Here is a 21131-nt window from a genome sequence, read left to right as displayed (position 1 = left end):
TTTTTTTTTTTTGATGTTTGTTTATTTTTGAGAGTGACAGAGACAGAATGTGAGTGGGTTAGGGGCAGAGAGAGAGGGAGACACAGAATCCGAAGGAGGCTCCAGGCTCTGAGCTGTGAGCACAGAGCCCAATGGGAGCCTAAAATCACGAACTATGAGATCATGACCTGAGCTGAGGTCAGATGCTTGCTTAACCGACTGAGCCACCTAGGCACCCTGGAGCATGGTATTCTTTATTTCTCCTTCTGATCATATTCTATGTTTATATTTTATCTCAAACAAATCAGGTCAAATATTATGAAAATGCAAAGGCTACTATACCCATAATTGATTTGCTTTTAGATTACTGAAACTTTTTCAAAATTCCAATAATAATAATAAAAGGAACTAAAATGGAGAAGCTATCACCATTTCAAAAATAATTTGTGAATCAATTTTATTTTTCCATTTGTCGAAAAAAATTGCAGACTCAAATATGAAAACATAGTTTATTTTCTCATTCAGGCTTTTATAGTTTATTTTTACAAAATAGCAGACAAAATTTCGTTCTCTATATTAATACAGAATATGTAATACATATCGAAATATATATATATAGCACTTAAGTTATAAACACATAGCAAAATCAGCATCACTTAAACAGCAACCATGTATTTCACATAATTAGGATTTTTCAGAGGATAAACACTGCTTTCAGCTTGAATATATATATATAGTCCTTGATGCTTTGTTAACTAGTATTTACGAAAACTAGTCTAAAAACTACCATCACCTACAAAAGTGATGATCTTTAGAATACAATTTGCTCTCATGCCATAATAAAGACTTAAAATTATAGAAAGCCAGAGGGAAATAATCATTTCAGTGCAATTGCAGTAGGTGGAACTACTTAGTTGTGATTTAAGGATGTATACTTTTGAATCTTCAGCTGTTGGTTTCTGCATGATACAACCATCTCTTAATCCAGGTTAGATAATCATCTCTGATCATCTAACTGTGATAGAGGGAAGTTGCATAGGGGCTCTCTTCATCTCTGAAAAAAAGAAATTCAGCACGAATCAGTGTTTAAACATGATATTCAGAAAACTAATACGTAGACTGTACTCATTATATAACTTAATATCCACTTGCCAAAGAAGTGCAGGAGTATATCAATATATAATATTTTGCATGTCTTGGAAGTTGAATGAAATGCAAATACTCATTAGGGTGTGCCTTATTATCTGCATTTTACTGGTATTTCAGCTACTGGTATAAAGAACAGTACTTGCTTTATATTTATATTCTCTATTACATTTAAACAAAATGTATTAAACTATAAGATGATTATATTCATGTTTGTTTATAGTTTTTATATTCCACCTTTTTCTCCAAAGGGCTTGATGTGCCTACAACAAAGGGCATATGTATAATAAGATGAATTAGATAGAAATGAAAAATGAGAACCAAGGAAAGGAGAAGGATACAAATATATTAGCCATATGAAATACTGTAGTAGTTGAACTGAAAATCAGTTTTAATTGCAAGCTTCCTGGTAGCCAGGGCAAAAAAAAAAGCAAACACAATAGCTTGTGCCATTTTTGGAATCATAAAGGAAGGAGAAAAACAATTCTATAGGAGAGAGAAAGATTTGCCCTAACAAAAAACAAAGAAAAAAGTTCACATGAAAAACACCTAGTAACAAATAATGGACAATGTCTTTGACAAATTTTATTAGGATCAGTAGTTCGCAAGTATTCCCTAGGGCATTGCTCCTTTGAAGGGGTAAACTAGATGTTTCTGCTTGGCTGCTATCCAGAATTGCTAGCTGGATGGTTACGCTACTAAAGCAAAGCAACAATTTTTTTTAAAAAATGTGTTTATTTTATTTACTTTTTTTAGAGAGGAGTGCAAGCAGGGGAGGGGGAAGGAAGAGAGAAAGAGAGGGAGAGAGAGAGAGAGAGAAAAAGAGAGAGGAGATTCTTAAGCAAGCTCCACACTCAGGGTAGAGCCTGATGTGAGGCTCAATCTCACAACCCTGGGATCCTGACCTGAGCCAAAATCAAGAGTCAGACACTTAATCAACTGAGCAATCCCGGCTCCCCCAGATAACAAGTAACAGAGCCCAAAACAAGAACATTGCAATAGATGAAGTCCTATGCAGAATGCAATAGCTCTTTTTAGACCTCATATATTAATAGTGACTTTCTAGAATTAAAATACAAGTTTCAGAGAAAAAGGGAAACAGAAGCAGAGAGAAAACAAAACGAAACTTAGCAAAGCAAGGACATCCTAAGAGTCATTTATTCAGCCTCTGACATTTTACCAGCGTATTTTTACCTGCTCTCTTCTTTCAGTTTCTTGGCTGCCTGTGTTGACAACTTAATCTGCAAGTCTAGTCTCTGCAGGAAATCTCTAGCTGACACTTCTTCAGGCTGTACAGGCTGAACGTCGGATTCTTGAGGACTGGGAGGAGAGAGGTCTTCTGCAGCTGCTACCGGCTCTTCCTCATGAGAAAAACTGCTATCGACAGTTTCATTTTCTGGAGAATCTATTGAGTTAAGTCCATTAAACGACAAAGGTTTCTCTGATATAACTGGGATGTTCAAAGTTTTCTTCAGAAATATACAATCATTTGTAAACAGTTTATTTGCCCTTTTAATCTGCTCCATCTAAAATATGAAAAAGGAAACACAGAGTTTTATGTAAATAAATCCATTAGTAGGGTTTATTATATAAGCAACTAAAAATATCTGGGATCATTGTGCAATGCTTTCTCCGGATTTGAGATTCTTTTTCTTTAATGTTTTATTTATTTTTGAGAGAGAGAGAGAGAGAGAGAGAGAGAGAGAGACAGAGGATCTGAAGCAAACAGTGAGATCATGACCTGAGCCGAAGTCAGATGTGCAATCAACTGAGCCACCCAGGTGCCCCTGGATTTGAGATTCTTATTGTGGGTTTAGTAACTACCCCAGGTACCCCTAGTTATTTCAAGAGATGTCAGGAAATTGTTTCTCAACTTTAAAAAAGAAAAGCCCAAATTTCCCCCACTATTATATTTCCCCTGTAAGGCAGCTTTTACCAAAGAGCCTTAAATCCCTGAACTTAAAAAATGTGGAATTTTAAACACTTATTTTATAAATTCGAGTCTTGGTGAAACATTTCTACTATCTGATTTTTTAAAAAACTAGTACTGTTATTTTACTTATGGAGTGCTTCCTGTGTCTCCAGAATTGTGTTTGGTAAATATAATGGATACAGGAGCTGGTATAGAAATAAATACAACAAGAATTTGCAAGAATGGTGCAGACTGGAGCTGCAGTCATTTAGAAAGGCCTCATGGAGAAGATGGAGTTCTGATTTTGATTCTTCTGACTTTAGACGGGCCTTGAAGAATGGGCAGAAGCGGTGTAGGTAAGAAAGGAGGTGGGCAGCACTTTACATACAGTACCTCATATTTTCTACTCTGGAGGAGGTATTTAAAGATTCACTTTACAAATATAAGAAACAAAACTCTTAGAAATTATGTACTATGGAACCATCATAAACTGGCAGATGAAGAAGCTAGAATTTAATACAGTTTCTATAACCATAAACTCTCACACCTGTGGAAGCCTCGTGCAGACCACAGACATGGGGAGGGGAGGAGAGGGCGAAAGGGGGAATGGAATTTACATGGGTCGGGTAGTAATCGAGATACTTCATCTTCTTTCCGCAAATGAAGACAAGGAGGGTTCAGAGGGGTAAACGGGGTGCTTCAGTGCAAAATGCTGTGAACAGCAAGCAGTACCACACCTGTGAGCTCGCAGCATGCGGGAGAAATGCGTACACTTGGCATTCACCACACTGTAGCATCCGTGGCCCTCTCCGCCCAGCAAGTCTGGGAACCTGCACCATGCCAGGCTCCTCCCACACCCCCCCGCACCATCTGATTTTCACCACAGCTCTTTCTTGGGAGGCACAGAACCAAGATAGTTTGGTAAGAGAGCTAAGCACGCAGGCTTGGGAATCTGACTGACCTGGTTTCAAATCCCACCTCCTCCAACACCAACGGTCCCAACACGAGCTTAATGCTTCTTTCATTCAGCCTGTTTTCTCGTGTGCAAATAAGCATCCCCTACCCTTCACAGGGTCGTTGGAAAGATTCAATGAGAGATTATATACATGCTTGTAGAGAGGAGACAGGTAGGTAGGTAAGTAGACAGACAGATAGATAGGATATATATGAGAGAAAGAAAATAGTTAGCAGCAGATGATACTACTCTCTTTTCCGATGAAGAAATTAAGATGACTGATTTGACCAAGTACCTAGGGTTCTTTAAATGTATGAGCTGGAATTTCTGTCTGACTCTAAAGTCAGGATAAAACTGCATGACTAATGGGACCAAATTATAGGATCCTTTAATGCCAAATTGATTGTAAGCAAAAAAATTAGATTTCTACATCAAAGAGCCTGAAAAACAATAGTCGACTAGTAAATCAACCCTCTATCTCCTCAATTCTTAATATAAGCTGAATCTACACAAATAGTACAGTGAGAAAGCTTTTTCTTTCTTTTAAAGGCACTATCTTAAAGTATCGTTTGTGTAGGGTGGGGTGGTCTTTGGTGTTCTAGTTTCTTGTTAAATGAGAGAAGGCAAGGGTGAGAAAGAGAGGCATGAATAGGCAGGTGCATTTAGGAGACAAAATAAAAATCTGAAAATCCTAACTATCTCTGGTCTAGTTTAGGCTTCAATGTGAGTGATTTAAATAACTTGAATACCTTATCCAGAACAGGTTCAGGTATATGGACTCTGCCTTTAATACCCTCTTGTTTTTTTTTTTTTAATTTTTTTTTAATGTTTTATTTATTTCTAGGAGAGAGAGACAGCGTGAGCAGGGGAGGGTCAGAGAGAGAGGGAGTCACAGNTCCAAAGATCAGAAGCCTAGACGAGCCGCATGCTCATCCTGCGCCCCACCTGCCCTGGAACTAGAGAGCCACCCCTCCCCCATCCTCTCCTTGTTTGCTTTGTTTGGCTTGTGCACCCTGTTTTATCTTATTTTATTTATTAAAAAAATTTTTTTTAATGTTTTATTTATTTCTAGGAGAGAGAGAGACAGCGTGAGCAGGGGAGGGTCAGAGAGAGAGGGAGTCACAGACTGAAACAGGCTCCAGGCTCCGAGCTGGCAGTCAGCACAGGGCCCGACGCGGGGCTCGAACCCACGAACCGCGAGATCACGACCTAAGCGAAAGTCGGACCCTTAACCGACTAAGCCACCCAGGCGCCCCTACCCTCTTGTTTTTTTGTTTTTGTTTTACCAGCTAGCCTCCACCTCCTCCATCCTAGTATGTGGGCTCGCAATGGCACTGAACAGAAAACCTGCTCCCCCACTCCAGGGTGAGCATATGACTCATTCTTGTCCTTTGCAGTGTCACAGTGTCCTGGCTTTCATGTTAGGTCACAGTCCCATCTTGGAATGATTCAGAGCTGCAAGGAGACTTTTGCTGGGTCTGGGAGAGGAAAGGTCCTCTATTTTCTCTACTAGAAAGAACAGCAATCTGTTCACTTCGTGGAACCTGACAACAAGGCTGCCTTGGAAGAAAGCAATCAGACCTCTGAATCAAAGCCTGAAGCCTGAACCCTAGGGCCTTTGCGTTCTATGAGCCGATAAATGCTATTGTTTGTTTCTTTGTTGTTTTTTTGCCCAAGCCAGTTTCAGTTAGGTTTTCTGTCACTTGTAAATGAAAGAGCCTACACTGATACAGTGCCCTTTGAAATGCTTATTGGCAGAGGCCTACCATTTTCTGAGGATAACGATGGATAACAGAAATTGATGGGGAGCACCAGATCTCACTGCTGAGGCAGAGCTGAGAACATCAAGCATCAACTGCGAATTCCTTCAGGACAAACACTTTTATTTCTGTAGCTTCCCTGAGGCTAACAAAGATCTTGTACATACTAAATGCTTAGGATGGAAGGATAGATAGATAGATAGACAGACAGACAGATGGATGGATGAATTAATTAAAACAGGTTAGAGGAACAGACATAAAAGATGAATCCCAGGAAGTAACCAGAGAGAGACAGTAAGTCATCTGTTGTGTTAGTTACTCTCCCTTTAAATACACTGTCACCATCCAATCCATCCACAACTCTTCTTAAGCCTGTTCCGAACCCCAGGAGGCTGACCTCTTAAGAACTGCATTACCTAAGCCATGTCCTCGGCATTCCAGCGGGAGTTCCAAACGAAGCACCAGCAGAAAGATAGCACCATGAATGACTCCAGTGGCGGCAATACTCTATGGCAGAGTTCCTGCAGGTAACCCCTCCCTCATCCCAGGCTCCAGATTTCCCCATGTGGGGTATACACCACTTCTTCCCCTGGCCCTTCAAGCCCTAGGGTAACATCTTCCCACTGTTGCTAGTCCTAGGTTGCTTCATCGTCTCTTGCTGGTTCCCTCAACCCTGCTCCCACTTCTGTAAATGTCCCTTCACTAAGTTCTCTTTGGCCACGCCCCCTGAGCCCACTGTTTCCTGCCAGAACCCTGACCCATACATCTATCATTCAAAGAAAGGCAGGCCATCACAGCCAGGCAAAGGGCCAATGACAGGGAGCAAAGACAAGGTGACTGAATCAACAGCTGGGTATAGTCAAGGAAGCGCAGGGAGTAAAGGGCAGGGCTGCCTATGCTCTTATGCATCATCCCACTGATTCACCCATAGAACTGCCTCTTGAACTAGTCTATGAGCTTCCTGAACTCTGAGACAGTGCTATCTCCATCTCAGTACCATCAGCAAGCATTTCAGGTAGACATTCACTCTATGGTCTAGACTGTAAGATGATACATAGGATGCCAGCATCAAGGACATCAGAGATATCCAGACAGTTAGCATCAAGGTGGGGAACAATCTAAGAACTGGCAGATTTGAGTCTGAATGAAGGTGGAAACAGGTCAATGAGTTTAATACAAGGTAGTAGCTGGAAACATGGGTTCTAGGGTTCATACTTTCTGGGTTCAATTCCTGGCTTTCTAATCATTCATGATTCTGTTTTCTTTTCTGAAAAGTAAGGAAAATAATAGTACCTGTCACACAATAAAATCATTATGAGGATTACACAAATCAACTCACGTAAAGTACTTAGAACAATACATAGCCCCCAGAAAGCCTTCAAAAATAATAATAATAATAATAGCTGCTATCATATTATTTATTACATTTGGTTAAAACTAGAAAGTAACAGGTAAGGGCAGATCCTAACATGTATTTAGCCAATGAGAAGGAAGGAGGTAGGAATTTCTCACAATAAAAAATATGTCTCCTACAAACTAAAAATATATTAAAAAATTTCATACAAACAAGCTCAGATAATTAACATTTTATGTTGTCAGTGCCCTGGGGTGTGTGAGCTTTATGTTTTTTTCCCAAAGGTAATAAACTTGATCTTAACTTGTTCTCCTCTACAAGTAGTGGCTTGAACCAACTGCACAGGCTGCAAACTCTGTACCTGTAGTAAAGTTAAGGAATAAACCAGCCATGCAAAAAGCTGGGGGAGGGGAAAGCATTCCAGGGAGAAAAAGCAGCTGCAGTGCCCCAGCACAGGTAAAAAACAGTGTGGCTGACATACAGGGAGCAATGACCAAAACTCCATGCTACACAGGGCCTTACACGTCAAGGGATAACATTTGGATTTTACTTAAAAAAAATTTTTAATGTTTATTTATTTTTGAGACAGAGAGAGACAGCATGAGTGGGGGAGGGGCAGAGAGAAAGAGACAAAATCTGAAGCAGGCTCCAGGCTCTGAGCTGTCAGCACACAGCCTGACACGGGGCTTGAACTCGTCAACCGTGAGATCATAACCAGAGCCGAAGTCAGGTGCTCAACTAACTGAGCCACCCAGGCACCCCTGGATTTTACTTTAAATGTGATGAGAAGCCACTGGAGGGTGAAGAGAAGGAGTGACACGATCCGATTACAGTTAAAGGCCACTCCAGCAGCTTTGCGGAAAATGCACTGGCAAGAAAGAGGCATTAGTGGAAACAGGAAGCCTACTCATGGCAGAAACAGCAACAGCACAGACAAGAGACTGGGGATAATCCCAAACAGTGAAATGATGTTTTATACTTTTATCTGAACATAGGTGGGTCTAATGTTCTGGTAATGTCACCTCACATAAAGCTAAGTAAAGTCATGATCCAACCCAAAGAAGAGCTGGAAAACTAGCGCTTTCCCAACTGGGCTCTGTTCAACATTTCCTAACACTCAGTTTTTATGAAATACTGTCATTTCAAAAATGTCTCCCACTCAGGATGGAATAGCATCACTCAATGAAACTGACTGGTCACTAAGAAAAAGATTACAGAAGAATTAAGTATGAGCTAACAAGGTGGCCACAAGATCACAACCATGGTGACATTAGGTAGAACAAGTGCCACTGATAACTTAAAAACAACTTCTTTAAAATGATTGCCCTGGTGCATCTGGGTGGCTCAGTCAGCTAAGTGTCTGACTTCCGCTCAGGGCTTGATCTCACAGTTCCTGAGTATGAGCTCCATACCTCGGGCTCTGTGCTGACAGCTAGTTCAGAGCCTGGAGCCTGCTCCAGATTCTGTGTCTCCCTCTCCTTCTGCCCCTTTCCCTCTCATACTCTGTCTCTCTAAAAAAATAAACATTTAAAATGTAATAATAACAATAATAATAATAATAATAATAATAAATAAAATAAAAACAATTGCCCTGTAGGGGCATCTGGGTGGCTCAGTCAGTTAAGCTCCTGACTTTGGCTCAGGTCATGATTTCACGGTTTGTTTCTGTTTCTTTCTCTCCACTACTTAAAAAAGGCAAACCCTTCCAAAAACATTTCAGGATACATTAATAACTAACATTTCCATGGCTCTGTGTGGTTTACAGAATATATGCATACATACACACAACTTTAATTTGATTATTATTATTTTACAGAAGAGAAAAGACTTAAATATTAAAGGACTCTCTCCAGATCATTTTCTAGTAAGTGCTACATTGACTGATCAGCCCACTGTCTCACTGTCTTAGGTTCTAGGTGCTGGGGGCAATCAGACTCCTCCACTGCCATATGCTAATAATAGGGAAAAGGATTTCCTTCCTTTCCATGCTATTTCAGAAGAACACAGGAGGCTCCATTTATATGAAATGCCCAGAAAAGGCAAATCTATAGATTAGAGAAATATATTCGTGGTTGCCTAGGGCTAGAGAAGGCAACAGGAAGGGGCAGGGATCTTTTTAGGGTGATGGCACGGTTCTAAAATTGGATTGTGGTGATGGTTGCACAATTTTGTAAATTGACTGATGGTCCTTGAATTACACACTTAAAATGGGTGAATTTTGTGGTATGTAAATTATACTTCAATAAAGCTGATTTTTAACAAAGAATACATGAGACTCTATTAAACCCCAAGCTTAGTTACTAAAGACTATTTTACCATACTTTTCACTACCGGCAGCACTATTTATTGATGGTTCTCCTCCCTGTGATCAGCAAGGATCAACCATCTCCACCAGCAACAGGGGCTAAAGTTATAAACACAAAAGATTTACCTATACTTATATTTCTAACTCATAACACTTGTTGCCCCTAAAATAACAATCATATTTCACCTTTTCTCAGCAAGGTGACTTCTGGTAGGGGAAGTGCTAAGAAGCCACTGTACATTAGCAGCTCACTGGAAGAAAGCGAGAAGACCGTGAGAATAAAACCAGACAGGAAGTGATCGAGGGCACTGGAGGAGAGAGGACAGGTGAGTTGCCAAGGGGAAGCAAAGAGACAAAGAAAAAGTTCATGCAAATAATAGTTCCCCTCCCTGTTACCTGCCCACTTTTAGTCTTTATACTGTTTTCTGGATGTTTTTCCAGGGTTTCAAGCTCACAGTGGCTGGCTAGCGTCAGTGAGTTTCCTCCAGAAGCTTCCGTCCAACTGAGAGGAGCCAGCACGGCCACAAATGCCATAGCTAAATCTAGAATACGGGGTTAGGGAAAGGGCCTTAATGTCTCAGTAGAGATAAGTACAGCCAGGGAAATTCCAGCCCAAGCAAATTCATGTCTGAGATCTGAACTGCCTTTAACCGTTTCTCAACTCAGCCCAAATAGTTTCAGTCTCCAGACCACTTCCTCAAAGGCGTCTTTGGTAGAGATGCTCAAATATAACCTTATGTTTAATTCGAACTAAAGACACCCTGCTGGTGGAAGGGGAGAAAACCAGCACCATCCCCCTAGCAGCAACCTCTCTGTAGGCCGGACAGTGAGCCTCAAACCACACTGCAAAACAAGTCACTCAAACCCTCCCCTGGCCTCCACCTTTCAGGGTCTGCTCAACTCCAGGGCCTCCTGATTTCACACCAGTCAGGCCTGTGGGTCAGGTCCATATTATGTGGAGAGCCTGCCATGCGCCGGCCTCAGGCTAGACACAGAATGTCCAGAGATGAGTCGGACAAGCAACCTGGCTTCTCAAGTAGCTACAGGCTAGTGGAAAGCAGTAGTGGATAAAGTCACCATGAATAAAAAGAGGACAGCATGTATCATTTTGTAGCCTGAGCATGAGGCAAAAGGACTCAAATAAACCAGGCTCAATAAAAACAGGTAAAAAAAAAAGTGGGGGGCACCTGTGTGGCTCAGTCAGTAAGGTGACTCTTGATTTTGGCTCAGGTCATGATCTCACCTTTTGTGGGATCAAGCCCTGCATCAGCTCTGTGCTGATGGCGTGAAGTCTGTTTGGGATTCTCTGTCTCCTCTCTCTCTCTGCCCCCTCCCCGGCTCTCTCTCTCTCCCTCTCAAATAAATAAGCATTCAAAAAAACAGCTAAAAAATAATAAATGCCATTATTAATAATGTTGACTTGAAAAAGGATGGTGGGAAGGGTCCTTAAGATATTTTCTAAGGCCCTGGCAGAAGAACTGGGGTCCATCAGGCTTCCGACGTGGCCAGATTCTTGAACATTCACATTCTTCTTTCCTAAGGAGAAGAATGGGCCCATCTGTAGGGCAGGGATACCCAAATGAAACAGAAAACAAATAAGCAGAAAGCATATAGCATATCAACAAATCATCTAGAATCCAGCTACTTCCCACCACCTGCTTTTCTGCTGCTCTGGTCCAAGCTGCCATCCTCTCACCTGCATTTATTACCAAGCTATCAACCTGTCTGGTTTCTGTGCCTTGGCACTCGCCCACAACAGCCTGTTCTCAAAGCAGCATCCAGAGTGATCCTCCTAGGGCCTAAGTCAGATCATGTCACTCTTCTACTTGAACTCCTCCAATGCTGCCCAACTCACTCAGAAAAAGAGCCAAAGCCCTACAATGGCCTTCAAGGTCCAAATACATGCCACTGCATTCTAAGCACCAGTTACGCTACTCCTGGAACTTGCCAATTATACTTCCACCTCAGGGCCTTTGCACCACCGGCTGCTCCTACTGCCTAGAATGTTCTTCACAGATATCTGCAACCCTCCCCCCCACCACACACACAAACTTACCTCCTTCTCAGTGAGTTCTTTGTGGCTATACCATTTTAAATTATAGCCACCTCCACTAGCCTTCCTTATCTCCTTTCCCTGCTTAATTTTCCTTCATTTTGCTTATCAATCCCTGACATATACCATATTTCATTTGTTTACTTATTGTCTCTACTGACTAAGATATAATCTCCATGAGGGCATGGGTTTCTATTTATTCACTAATCTATCACCAAAAAGATAGAAGCTGGAAAAAAAGAGAAAAGAAAAGGAGATGAACAATAAATACTGTTGGGAAAACAAGACAGGGAAGGGGAAAGGGGGTGTGGAGGAGGGCTGTCCTTTGACAGAAAGTAGTCAGGAAGGCTTCATGGAGGAGACATGTAAGCAAGAACCTGAAGGCAGTGAGGGAGCAAGTTACATAGCCAAGACCAACTGCGTAATTTGCAGGGTCCAGTGAAAAGTGCAAATGTGGGGCCCCTGTTCACAGAGTATTAAAAATTTCAAGATGGCAATAGTAGAGCACTACACCAAGTGCAAGCCTCTTCTGAGCATGGGGTCTCATGTGACTACCAGGTCATACACCCATGAAGCGAACATTCCACACAGCAATCAGGAATAGAGTGTTCCATATAGATGAAACAGCAAGTGCAGAGACCCCAGGAAGGACAGTGCTTTGGGAACAAGCCAAGAGGCCATGCTTGTAAAACATGAAGATTCCTGGGCTCCTTTTCTGCATATTCTGATCCAATAGGCTCAAGGTCAGTTAGGATTCTTTATTTCCAGTTTGCCTCAGGGCATTCCCCTATCCAGGCAAGTTTGAGGAACATGTTTATTCCCACATCTTGGGATATACCCTGCTGCCAGCCATCGAGCATCACTTCAGAAAACCAGTTTCTGCTGTGTTTCCCTGAAAACTGATGGTCGACAACCGGATCTCCATCTTCACCCCTTGTCAGAGTCTCTGTTCTGGGAACATGCTGGTGCCTCAAATACTACTGGCTCTTATCGGTCTCTCCCTCTGAGGGACTGAAGTCCTGCCTGGATCCCAGCAGGGAGACTGGAGAGCTGTCATCAGCAGACAGGCTTCCCTGAGAGTTCCTGTTCCTACAAGTAACACAGCAGAGCCATGCTCGGCTATTACCAGACATGGGATATTAAAGCTAAATGTTTGCCTGGACTGACTCTTAATTTCCAGGTGCACTGCCCTGGGTCTCTAAGTCTCCAACATATCATCACCTATTCCTTTAAACAATAATTTAAATATGTTTATAACCTAGGCAGTCAATATTTGAAACTTAACTCATTCAACTTCTTTCTGTTCAGTTGCAGAAAGAAAAAAACTTTTCTGCCTTTTTAGTTTCCACCTAAAATCTCAATTTACAATCAGTAAATCCGATTAATATCTGTATACATGAATTAAAGCAATAATATCGCTTCACTGTTAAAGTAAGAATTATCACTTTCACTGGTTCTACATAACCAATTGGAAGAGTCTCTACAAATTTCATCAACTATAGTTCAGGGCCCAATGTAAATGATATACATGTAATAAACCAGTAGTCCTCAATGAATTGTGAGTTTCTTCCTAGGGAATATTTGGCAATGTCTGGATGGAGGTTGGGGGTCTTACTGGCATCTAATAGGCAGAGCTCAGAGATGCTGTTAAACATCCTACAATGCACAGCACAACCCACACAACAAAGAATTACAGGGTCCATAATATTAATAGTGTTGCAGTTGAGACAGACTCTTTGAGGGTATAGATTACAGTTCCCAATTCATTATACTTGAACTTAACATCTGAAAATCAAGTCTTTATGAAAGTAGTGAAGAATCTGGTTTATATTTTACCCAAAAGGGGTAATAAGGTTATGAGGAACAGGATCTATATTAAGCAAAAGCATAGATTAGAAAGCATTTGATCAAAAGTAAAGAACTGCAAGGAGCAGATGTTTCAGAGCCGTAAGTAACTCAAGTGCAGCCGTGGAGAGCACTGGGCTGCAGAGAGTCTGTTCTGAGCAGGGACCAGGGAAATAACACTTCTCTACATATCATGGATTCTTGGTACAGCGACCCTGGCCCAGTGGGTATGATGCTTAGAAACCAAACAGAAGAGGTCTTCCTTCTTCTGATGCTAAGATGCTAAGAGAGCTAGTGATAAGTCTAGGAAAGAAATAAGGGTGGAAATCAGAAGTGGTATCTAGATAAAAGCAAACATTTTATCACTGTGCTAATTCAAGCTGCTCTCAATGAATAAGCATGCTTAGACAATACCCTTACCTTTCATCCATCTTCCCATCTGTAAACAGGTTAATTATACCTACCTCCAAGGCTCTTTAGGGAAATCAAACTGAGTAAGAACAAGATGGAACAGGACGAATGTAATAATGCCTGGCACACAGCAGACATTCGGCAGAAGGTAGTTGCTGATATTCCCCAACCCTGGTCCTGTCTGGCTCTAACCCAAACCAGGCCTTATTGAGGTACGTGAGAATTGTAGTTCACATTTGCAGACTCCTAGGAGGACAGCAAAGGACTATCCATAGCATGATGATATCCGTATATGCTGCACAGCAAGATTCCTGTCTCAAAATATTTAAATGATAAGGCCTGCTAGGGAAACATATAGTACCAACTCGAATGTGCAAAATAATTACTCTGACTCTGTCATTCTGTGAAGGACCAGGAAGAGTTTCACTTTAAGAGAAAGGTACAGAGAAGATCGCCTTTCTTGCCATTGCTGTCTTAGGTGTTTCGGGAAAGAACACTGAAAACTGATACAGAACTCAGATGCAAAAAGGCCATCACATAGCTCAGAGTTAATTATAAGTAATTTTAATGAGACAATATGTTCCCTTAGGTTTCCATGTTCTTCCCAGAAGTGTAATGCAATACGTCCAGGACATACACACTTATAAATTTATAATAAACACAGCTCTCCAGCTCACCTAGACCCCAGTTCTGGGTTGCTGCTTAGCGACAGGTGTCACATTCACAGTTGCCAGTGAGCCCAGGGGTGTAATTTCACTTCTAAATAAAGAAGCATAATCGATAGAACCAGAACCAGCCTGTGGAAACAATCGTACCATCCCTGACTCATCACAGCGCTTGTTTACAGAGAAAACAAAATTCTCTGCAGAAGTCAACACCTCAGTTCAGCTTTGAGTGGTGTGATCTGGCCTGAAAATCTCGGGTGAACGTAGCTCCCAGGTCCTCTTTGGCATCTGGGCGGTGTCTGGCCAGGACACCGGGAACTCGATGCACCTACCTGGGGAGGGAGCCTCGGCGGCCTGCCCTTCTGGCGACAGAACCATCTTTGGCGACCGCTGCGGCCGTTCGCTGGGCGAGCGGCTGGGGACACAAGGCTGTGGCCCGACCCCCGTACTCCGCGCCCCGCCCCGAGCCCACCAGCCCCCGCCGCCGCGGCACGCCCTGCTCACCGTGACTCCGTACTTGAGCGCGATGCCCTGCAGCGTGTCGCCGGCGCGGACCCGGTGCTCCACATGGCGCTCGATGACGCCGGCGCCCAGCGGCGCCCGCACGCTGGCAGTGCTGCCGTACGAGCGGGTCTTGGTGCGGGCCAGGCTCAGCGACAGCTCGGCCTCCTCGGATTCCGAGCCCGAGCGCGAGCGTGCCGGCGGCGAGGGAGCCGAGGGCCGGGGAGCTCGGGGGCCGCCTTCCCGCAGGGACAGCGCGGGCGAGGAATCCGCCATGGGTCCTGCGGAGGCCGCCAGGTCGCGAAGCTCGCCAAGGGGGCGGCGCCTTTTCCGCCGCCGCCTCTTCTGAGTCCTCACAGGGGCTGCGGCAGGAGGTTCCGCGGGGGCAGAGGACTTGAGGCAGCGGCGGGGAGCTGCGGTCGGGGCATGGCGGGCGCCCCCCTCCTGCGCGTCTCGCCTTCCCCGGGCAACCTGCGAGCGGAAGAGCGAGACGAGCTCCCACAGCTGCCCGGCACCCCGCCGCGGCTGCACCCTGCTCGCCGGTGCCGGGCAGGCCCTGCGGTGCGAGGAGGCGAGGCGCACAGAGGCCCGCTGCCGCGGGGGCCGAGAGGGGCCCACCCCCAAGAGTCCCGGGCCCCGGGTGGAACCCTGCGCCGAGTCCACAGAGCCTAGTGAGAGCCCTGTCCCGACCAATGCAAAACACAAAGCGGTGCTCTGCTTCCGGTATTGATTGATTGATTGATTGATTTCCCAGCACACGCCAGCTTTCTCAAACCTCCAATCTGAGGGGTACTTCCCTCCCCCCACCCGACTACTCTGATGACCTCAAAGTCCACGTCACAGAAAACATTAAGGCCATTAAACACACACAGTTTCTCCAGGCCCATCTCAACAGCTTGGAGGGTCCAGGCCTTTCGACATTACATCAGAAGGGACAGACCTTTCAACTTTGCACCAGGTGGGTGACTACAAACCAACACTCCAGTTGTTTGGGTTTCTTCCCTGAGCACCTGTGCCAGTTTTAGCCCTGAACTGCCTGGAACACGTGACTAGTGATAGTCAATTCTCCTGGCTCACTACTTAAAATTTACTATCTGCACCCATCTTTTTTCTTAGCAGTTTCCTCTTTAACAGGCTGAAATCATAACTCCCCAAAGTATTATCATTAAATCCACCAATGACCTCTTATCTGTATTCTTCATCTGAACACTCATTCCCCAATATTCTGACTTCTGACAGTATTCTACATAGAGTGGATATGCATTTAACTAGAGTCTGATGCCACGATTTCTGTTGTACTCTGGACAGCTCTACAAGAGGAGGTATCATATACACAGGTCAGGAGATGCGAAGTTTAATTCATTGGCTGAAGTTTCTGTATGTTGCTGCGCTGGTCAGAGGCAAAGGAACCAGAGCTTAGGAGACACCACAAAGGAGAGGAGAGGAGCAAGTGATCCTAACATCACCTTCCCACTCAAAAATTCTTCCATAGCTCCCTGTGGACAACAGCATTAGCATAACCCACATTGGCACCCAAAGTATTGTTTCCATTTTTATAATCCATGCTCTGGCTATATCCCATCTACAACTTATCCTATATATATCCTGCCAGACAGAGCCACTTGAACTTGCCCCTCTTTCCTACCTTCCTGTTTCCATATCCTATATGCCGCACCTGTAATGCCACTCTTCTAAAGCTGTCTATATTTTTAAAAAATTTAAGGCCTATCCCAAATGATACATCCTCCCAGAAATCTTTTCTGATTCTTCCCATGTGTTTCCCTCCCCTAACTGTCCAGTTGTTATTGTTTCTCCATTGAATCCCAAGGGAGTTTGTACCTCTTGTTTAGCATTTAACTTGTGTTTTGTGTCATGTATTTATCTGTACACATGTTCCAGTGAGGTGTAACTACATCTTACTAATCTTTTTAGCACCAGCAGCACCCATCTTAGAGCCTTGAGTAAAGCATCACAAGTAGTTAGATGGAGGTATAATAAAAAGACCCTGAAAGCTAAATTGGATTCTTTAGCAAGATTGTGCCATACATGAACTTTTGAGTAATATCCAGTGTGCCCATCCCAGGAACTATAAGAGAGGAAGAATGGCAGAATTTCGGTATATAATGAGATCAAATAATACTTCAAGAAAAAAAAATTGTCTTCAAAGAATTTACAATCTAGTAGTGAGAGAGCACATAATGTGTCTTCCACTAAGGAAAAGTTTACAAGCACTGGAAGGTTTTTTTTTTTTTTTTTTAATGTTTATTTTTGAGGGAGAGAGACAGAGTGTGAATGGGGACGGGCAGAGAGAGACGGAGACACAGAATCTGAGATGTCAGCACAGAGCCCGATGTGGAGCTCAAACTCAAGAACCATGAGACCGTGACCTAAGCGGAAGTCGGACGCTTGAGTGAATGAGACACCCAGGTGCCCCAAGCACTGGAAGTTTTTATTTGAAGATTAAAGAACTGGGTTATATGAGGTGTCATTAGGTGTTCTTTGGAAAAAGTTAACTGACTAACTGGGGAAATACTACAAGCTGTATTTCCCTTTTGGAGATTCACAAGCACATTAGAATACTGAAGGCTCTAGAAGAGCTTTAGTGGTAAGGTAAGCTATTGAGCTTGGCTTAACACTGTATTTCCCAAACTTGTTTGACCATGGAATCCCTCTTTCTCAGCAATTCAGCAGTTTGGGAAAGGCTAAATTAAAGAGGTAAAAGATAGGCCTACATAAGGAACCAGGAAAATGATTTTGACAAGTCAGAGATTACCAAAAGATAGAACAGTATATACCTAAAATAATGGGCAGAAAATGATCCAAGCAGGAAAAAAGGCTAAGTGATGATCTCTTAATTATTTTACAGAATGACCAAAGCCTCTGTAAAAGTGCAAATAAACAAAAAAAGTACTACCAAAAATACAGAGAGATTCAAAAGCCATCCCACTTCTTTCTCATAAGGGCAATTTTTAAACTATCCCTAGTTATTTTCAATTTCTCCAGCCCTAAGAAATCCTGGGTCATAAAACACCTCCAAAACTGTTATAAAATGCTCTGAAGTAAGTCCTATACAATTTTCAGAATTTTCTCCATGATTTTTTTTTGTGATCTTCACTAGAGTTTCCTCTAGATCTCAGGAATGAATCAACTTGAATTAATACTTATTTGACATTTTATAGTTAGGGTTCTTTGTGAGTTTTTTTTTTTTTCCATAGACATTGGGGCTGTTTCCAAATATTCAATCTTCCTGGAAGTTTTCTGACGATTTAGCCATAATCCAAATAATAAAAGCTAATAATAAAAGCTAATTTTTGGCTTAGAATGAATTTTCTGTATATTTATTTCTCCTTCTTCAACCAGAATTTCAATATTGGTGTTACGTGTATCTACCTACAATACAGAACAAACTTCACAATTAATGGTGAAGCATTAGAAGCATTTCCTTTGAGGGTAAGAATAAGAAAAGGAAGTCTTCTATTAAGCTTCTATTTAATTTTGTTCTGGAGTCCCTAGCCAGTGCAGTAAGAAAAAAAAAAAAGGAAAAAGGAAAAAGAAGACTGAAAAGAAATAAACTGTTGTTTATTGATGATAGGCAACACTAAAATGTTTACAGGCAATACAAATGTCTACATTGGAAGTATCCAAACTTCAAAGTTATAAGAGAAGATCAATACGTAAATATCAGCCAATCAGAAAATACAATTGTGGAAAAGATGACCTTAAATATTGAGGAATAAAATTAAGAAAAAGGGATCCTGCTTTACATGGAAAAACTATAAAATTCTACTGAAAGATACAAAAGAAGATGCAAATAAAAGCAGATACTTACCATGTTTATTGATGGGAAGGTGCAAAATAATGAAAATATCATTTCCTTCACCAAAGTAAAATAAACTCATTGAAATTCCAACCAAAATCCCTATAGGATTCTTCAAAGGACATGGCAGACTTATCTTAAAAATTCATATGGAAGATAAGAGCTAAGAAGACAAGACATTTCTGAAGAACTGAGGAAGAGGGACTTACCTTCACAGCCATCAAGACTTACGATGCAGCCATGAGAACCACATCATTGCGGTAGTGCTGCCAGAATAGACAAATATAACAAGGGGACAACAAAGAAAGCCTGGAAACAGGCCCATTTTAACCCTGTGGGAAAAAATCAAGTTAGATCTCTATCTTTTATACCATGTACCAAAATCAGTTACAGATTGAAGATCTAATTTGGAAAAACAAACTTTGACACTTTTGAAACAATATTTTCATAACCTTGAGAGAGCAAAAGATCTCTTAAGCAAGATACCAAATTATAAATCACAAAGAAAAAAAGGACCAGTAAATTCTATATGTCAACATTAAAATTTTCTCTGCCTTGAAAGCTACCTTAAAAATTAAATAGATGATAGGTATAAAATGGAAAAATATATTTGAATACATATAAGTGACAAAGTATTATCATCTAGAATATATTAAAATGACTATGAGTTATAAAAATACAAACACTCAAAAAATGATCAAAAATTTTCAGGAGATAAAACTCAAAGGGCCAACAAACCTAGGGAAATATGCTCAATGCTACCACTAAGCAGAGAAATTCAATTTAAAACTACAATTTCATAGGCATGAGATTAGCAAAAATTAAAGAACTGGACAATTCTAAGTACTGGTGAAATTATCAAATAAAAGAAAATCTCAAAGAGTGTTGGCAATAAAAATAAAAATTAAAAAATAAAATAAAATAAAATAAAAGCTTTTAAAAGCTACATGACAATATCTACTAAGTCGCAGAGGCACCTATCTGGAGTTCTGGTTCTGGCAAGCTGGAAGCTCTCAACTAGTATGAAGTCCTCCTACTATATAAGCATTTCCAATTTAGATTAATTTTTCAAATTAAATTCATAATTAAGCTGGCAATCAAAAAAGGGACAGTTTTATATATCAGAACAAGAGGGATTTGAAAGCTAGAACCAGAAACAACTTGCCTAAACTAATATAGGAAGACATAAAAATTCTGAAAAATTCTTATAACCATTAAAGAAACTGGATCAGTACTTCTAATTTTTGACAAGAGTTAAAAATCTTGTTACAAAAAAAAAAAAAAAAAAAACCTCCAAAAAAATATCTTCCTCCAGAAGATCTTGTTGAAAGATTCTATCAACCTTTCACGGAAAACACCAGTCCAATCTTATATAAACTCTTACAGAGAACAAAAGTAGCAGGAACAATGCCCAACTCAGTTCAATGTATAACCACACACCCAATCTAATGTTACAACCATGACCCAAACCAGCTGAGAAAGGCATCCCACTCAGAAACATGGATAGAAGAATCTTGATATTGTGAAGCCAAATCTAGCAGTGCTCACAAAAGATAATCCATCATGAACAAGATGACTTTATCCCAGAAATCCAAGGGTGCCTTAATATTAAAACATTAATAGGTTAAATGACATAATAGGTAGAACCAAGGAATAAACCTAGACTTTTATAAAGAAAACTTTTTAAGTTTATTAAAATACATTAAAGAAGACATAAATGAAACAAAAACTATGCCATGTTTATAGACAGGAAGACTCCAAATCATTTAAAGAAATGTCTCCTTTGCCATGCAGAAGCTTTTAATCTTGATGAGGTCCCAATCGTTTATTTTTGCTCTTGATTCCCTTGCTTTGGGGGATGTGTCAAGGAAGAAGTTGCTGTGGTGGAGGTCAAAGAGGTTGTTTCCTGCTTTCTCCTCTAGGGTTTTGATGGTTTCCTGTCTCACATTCAGGTCCTTTATCCATTTTGAGTTTATTTTTGTGTATGGTGTGAGAAATTGTTCTGGTTTCATTCTTCTGCATGTTGCTGTCCAGTTCTCCCAACACCATCTGTTAAAGAGGCTGTCTTTTTTCCATTGGATATTCTTTCCTGCTTTGTCAAATATCAGTTGGCTGTATACTTTTGGGTCCACTTCTGAGTTCTCAATCTGTTCCATTGGTCTATGGGTCTGTTTTTGTGCCAATACCATACTGTCTTGATGACGACAGCTTTGTAGTAGAGGCTAAAGTCGGGGATGGTGATACCTCCCGTTTTGGTTTTATTTTTCAGGATTACTTTGGCTATTCGGGGTCTTTTGTGGTTCCATACAAATTTTAGGATAGTTTGCTCTAACTTTGAGAAGTATGCTCGTGCAATTTTGATTGGAATTGCATTGAATGTGTAGATAGCTTTGGGTAGTAATGACATCTTAACTACATTTATTCTTCC

At 41.5% G+C, this 21131-nt stretch overlaps 2 protein-coding genes across 3 annotated transcripts in view; one reads left to right on the top strand and one right to left on the bottom strand.

Annotated features, from left to right (window-relative positions):
• Positions 1–732: 732 nt before the first annotated feature.
• Positions 733–15239, bottom strand: LYSMD2 (LysM domain containing 2). 2 transcript variants are annotated; one of them, XM_039237145.1, is made up of 3 exons: positions 14890–15239; positions 2320–2651; positions 733–1033 (listed from the first exon to the last, which is right to left on the bottom strand). In XM_039237145.1, exons 1-3 carry the CDS (start codon positions 15160–15162, stop codon positions 991–993), a joined length of 648 nt encoding a protein of 215 aa, XP_039093076.1. In that variant the 5' UTR covers positions 15163–15239; the 3' UTR covers positions 733–990. The 2 variants fall into 2 exon arrangements, with proteins under 2 accessions (XP_039093076.1, XP_039093077.1); XM_039237146.1 differs by lacking the exon at positions 14890–15239 and adding an exon at positions 14718–14815.
• A 522-nt stretch (positions 15240–15761) lies between these two features.
• The window catches only part of TMOD2 (tropomodulin 2), an 82627-nt gene continuing 77257 nt past the window's right edge, over positions 15762–21131 (top strand). The window contains exon 1 of the mRNA XM_039237143.1: positions 15762–15844. The gene's annotated coding sequence lies outside the window, so the exon portion shown is untranslated. The remainder of the gene's footprint in view (positions 15845–21131) is intronic.

Source organism: Hyaena hyaena, unplaced genomic scaffold (genome assembly GCF_003009895.1).
Source record: "Hyaena hyaena isolate Hyena2069 unplaced genomic scaffold, ASM300989v1 scaffold_120, whole genome shotgun sequence".
Taxonomy (NCBI): domain Eukaryota; kingdom Metazoa; phylum Chordata; class Mammalia; order Carnivora; family Hyaenidae; genus Hyaena; species Hyaena hyaena.
Note: the sequence above shows the minus strand (reverse complement) of the source record. Positions and strands in the feature narration are given on the sequence as shown.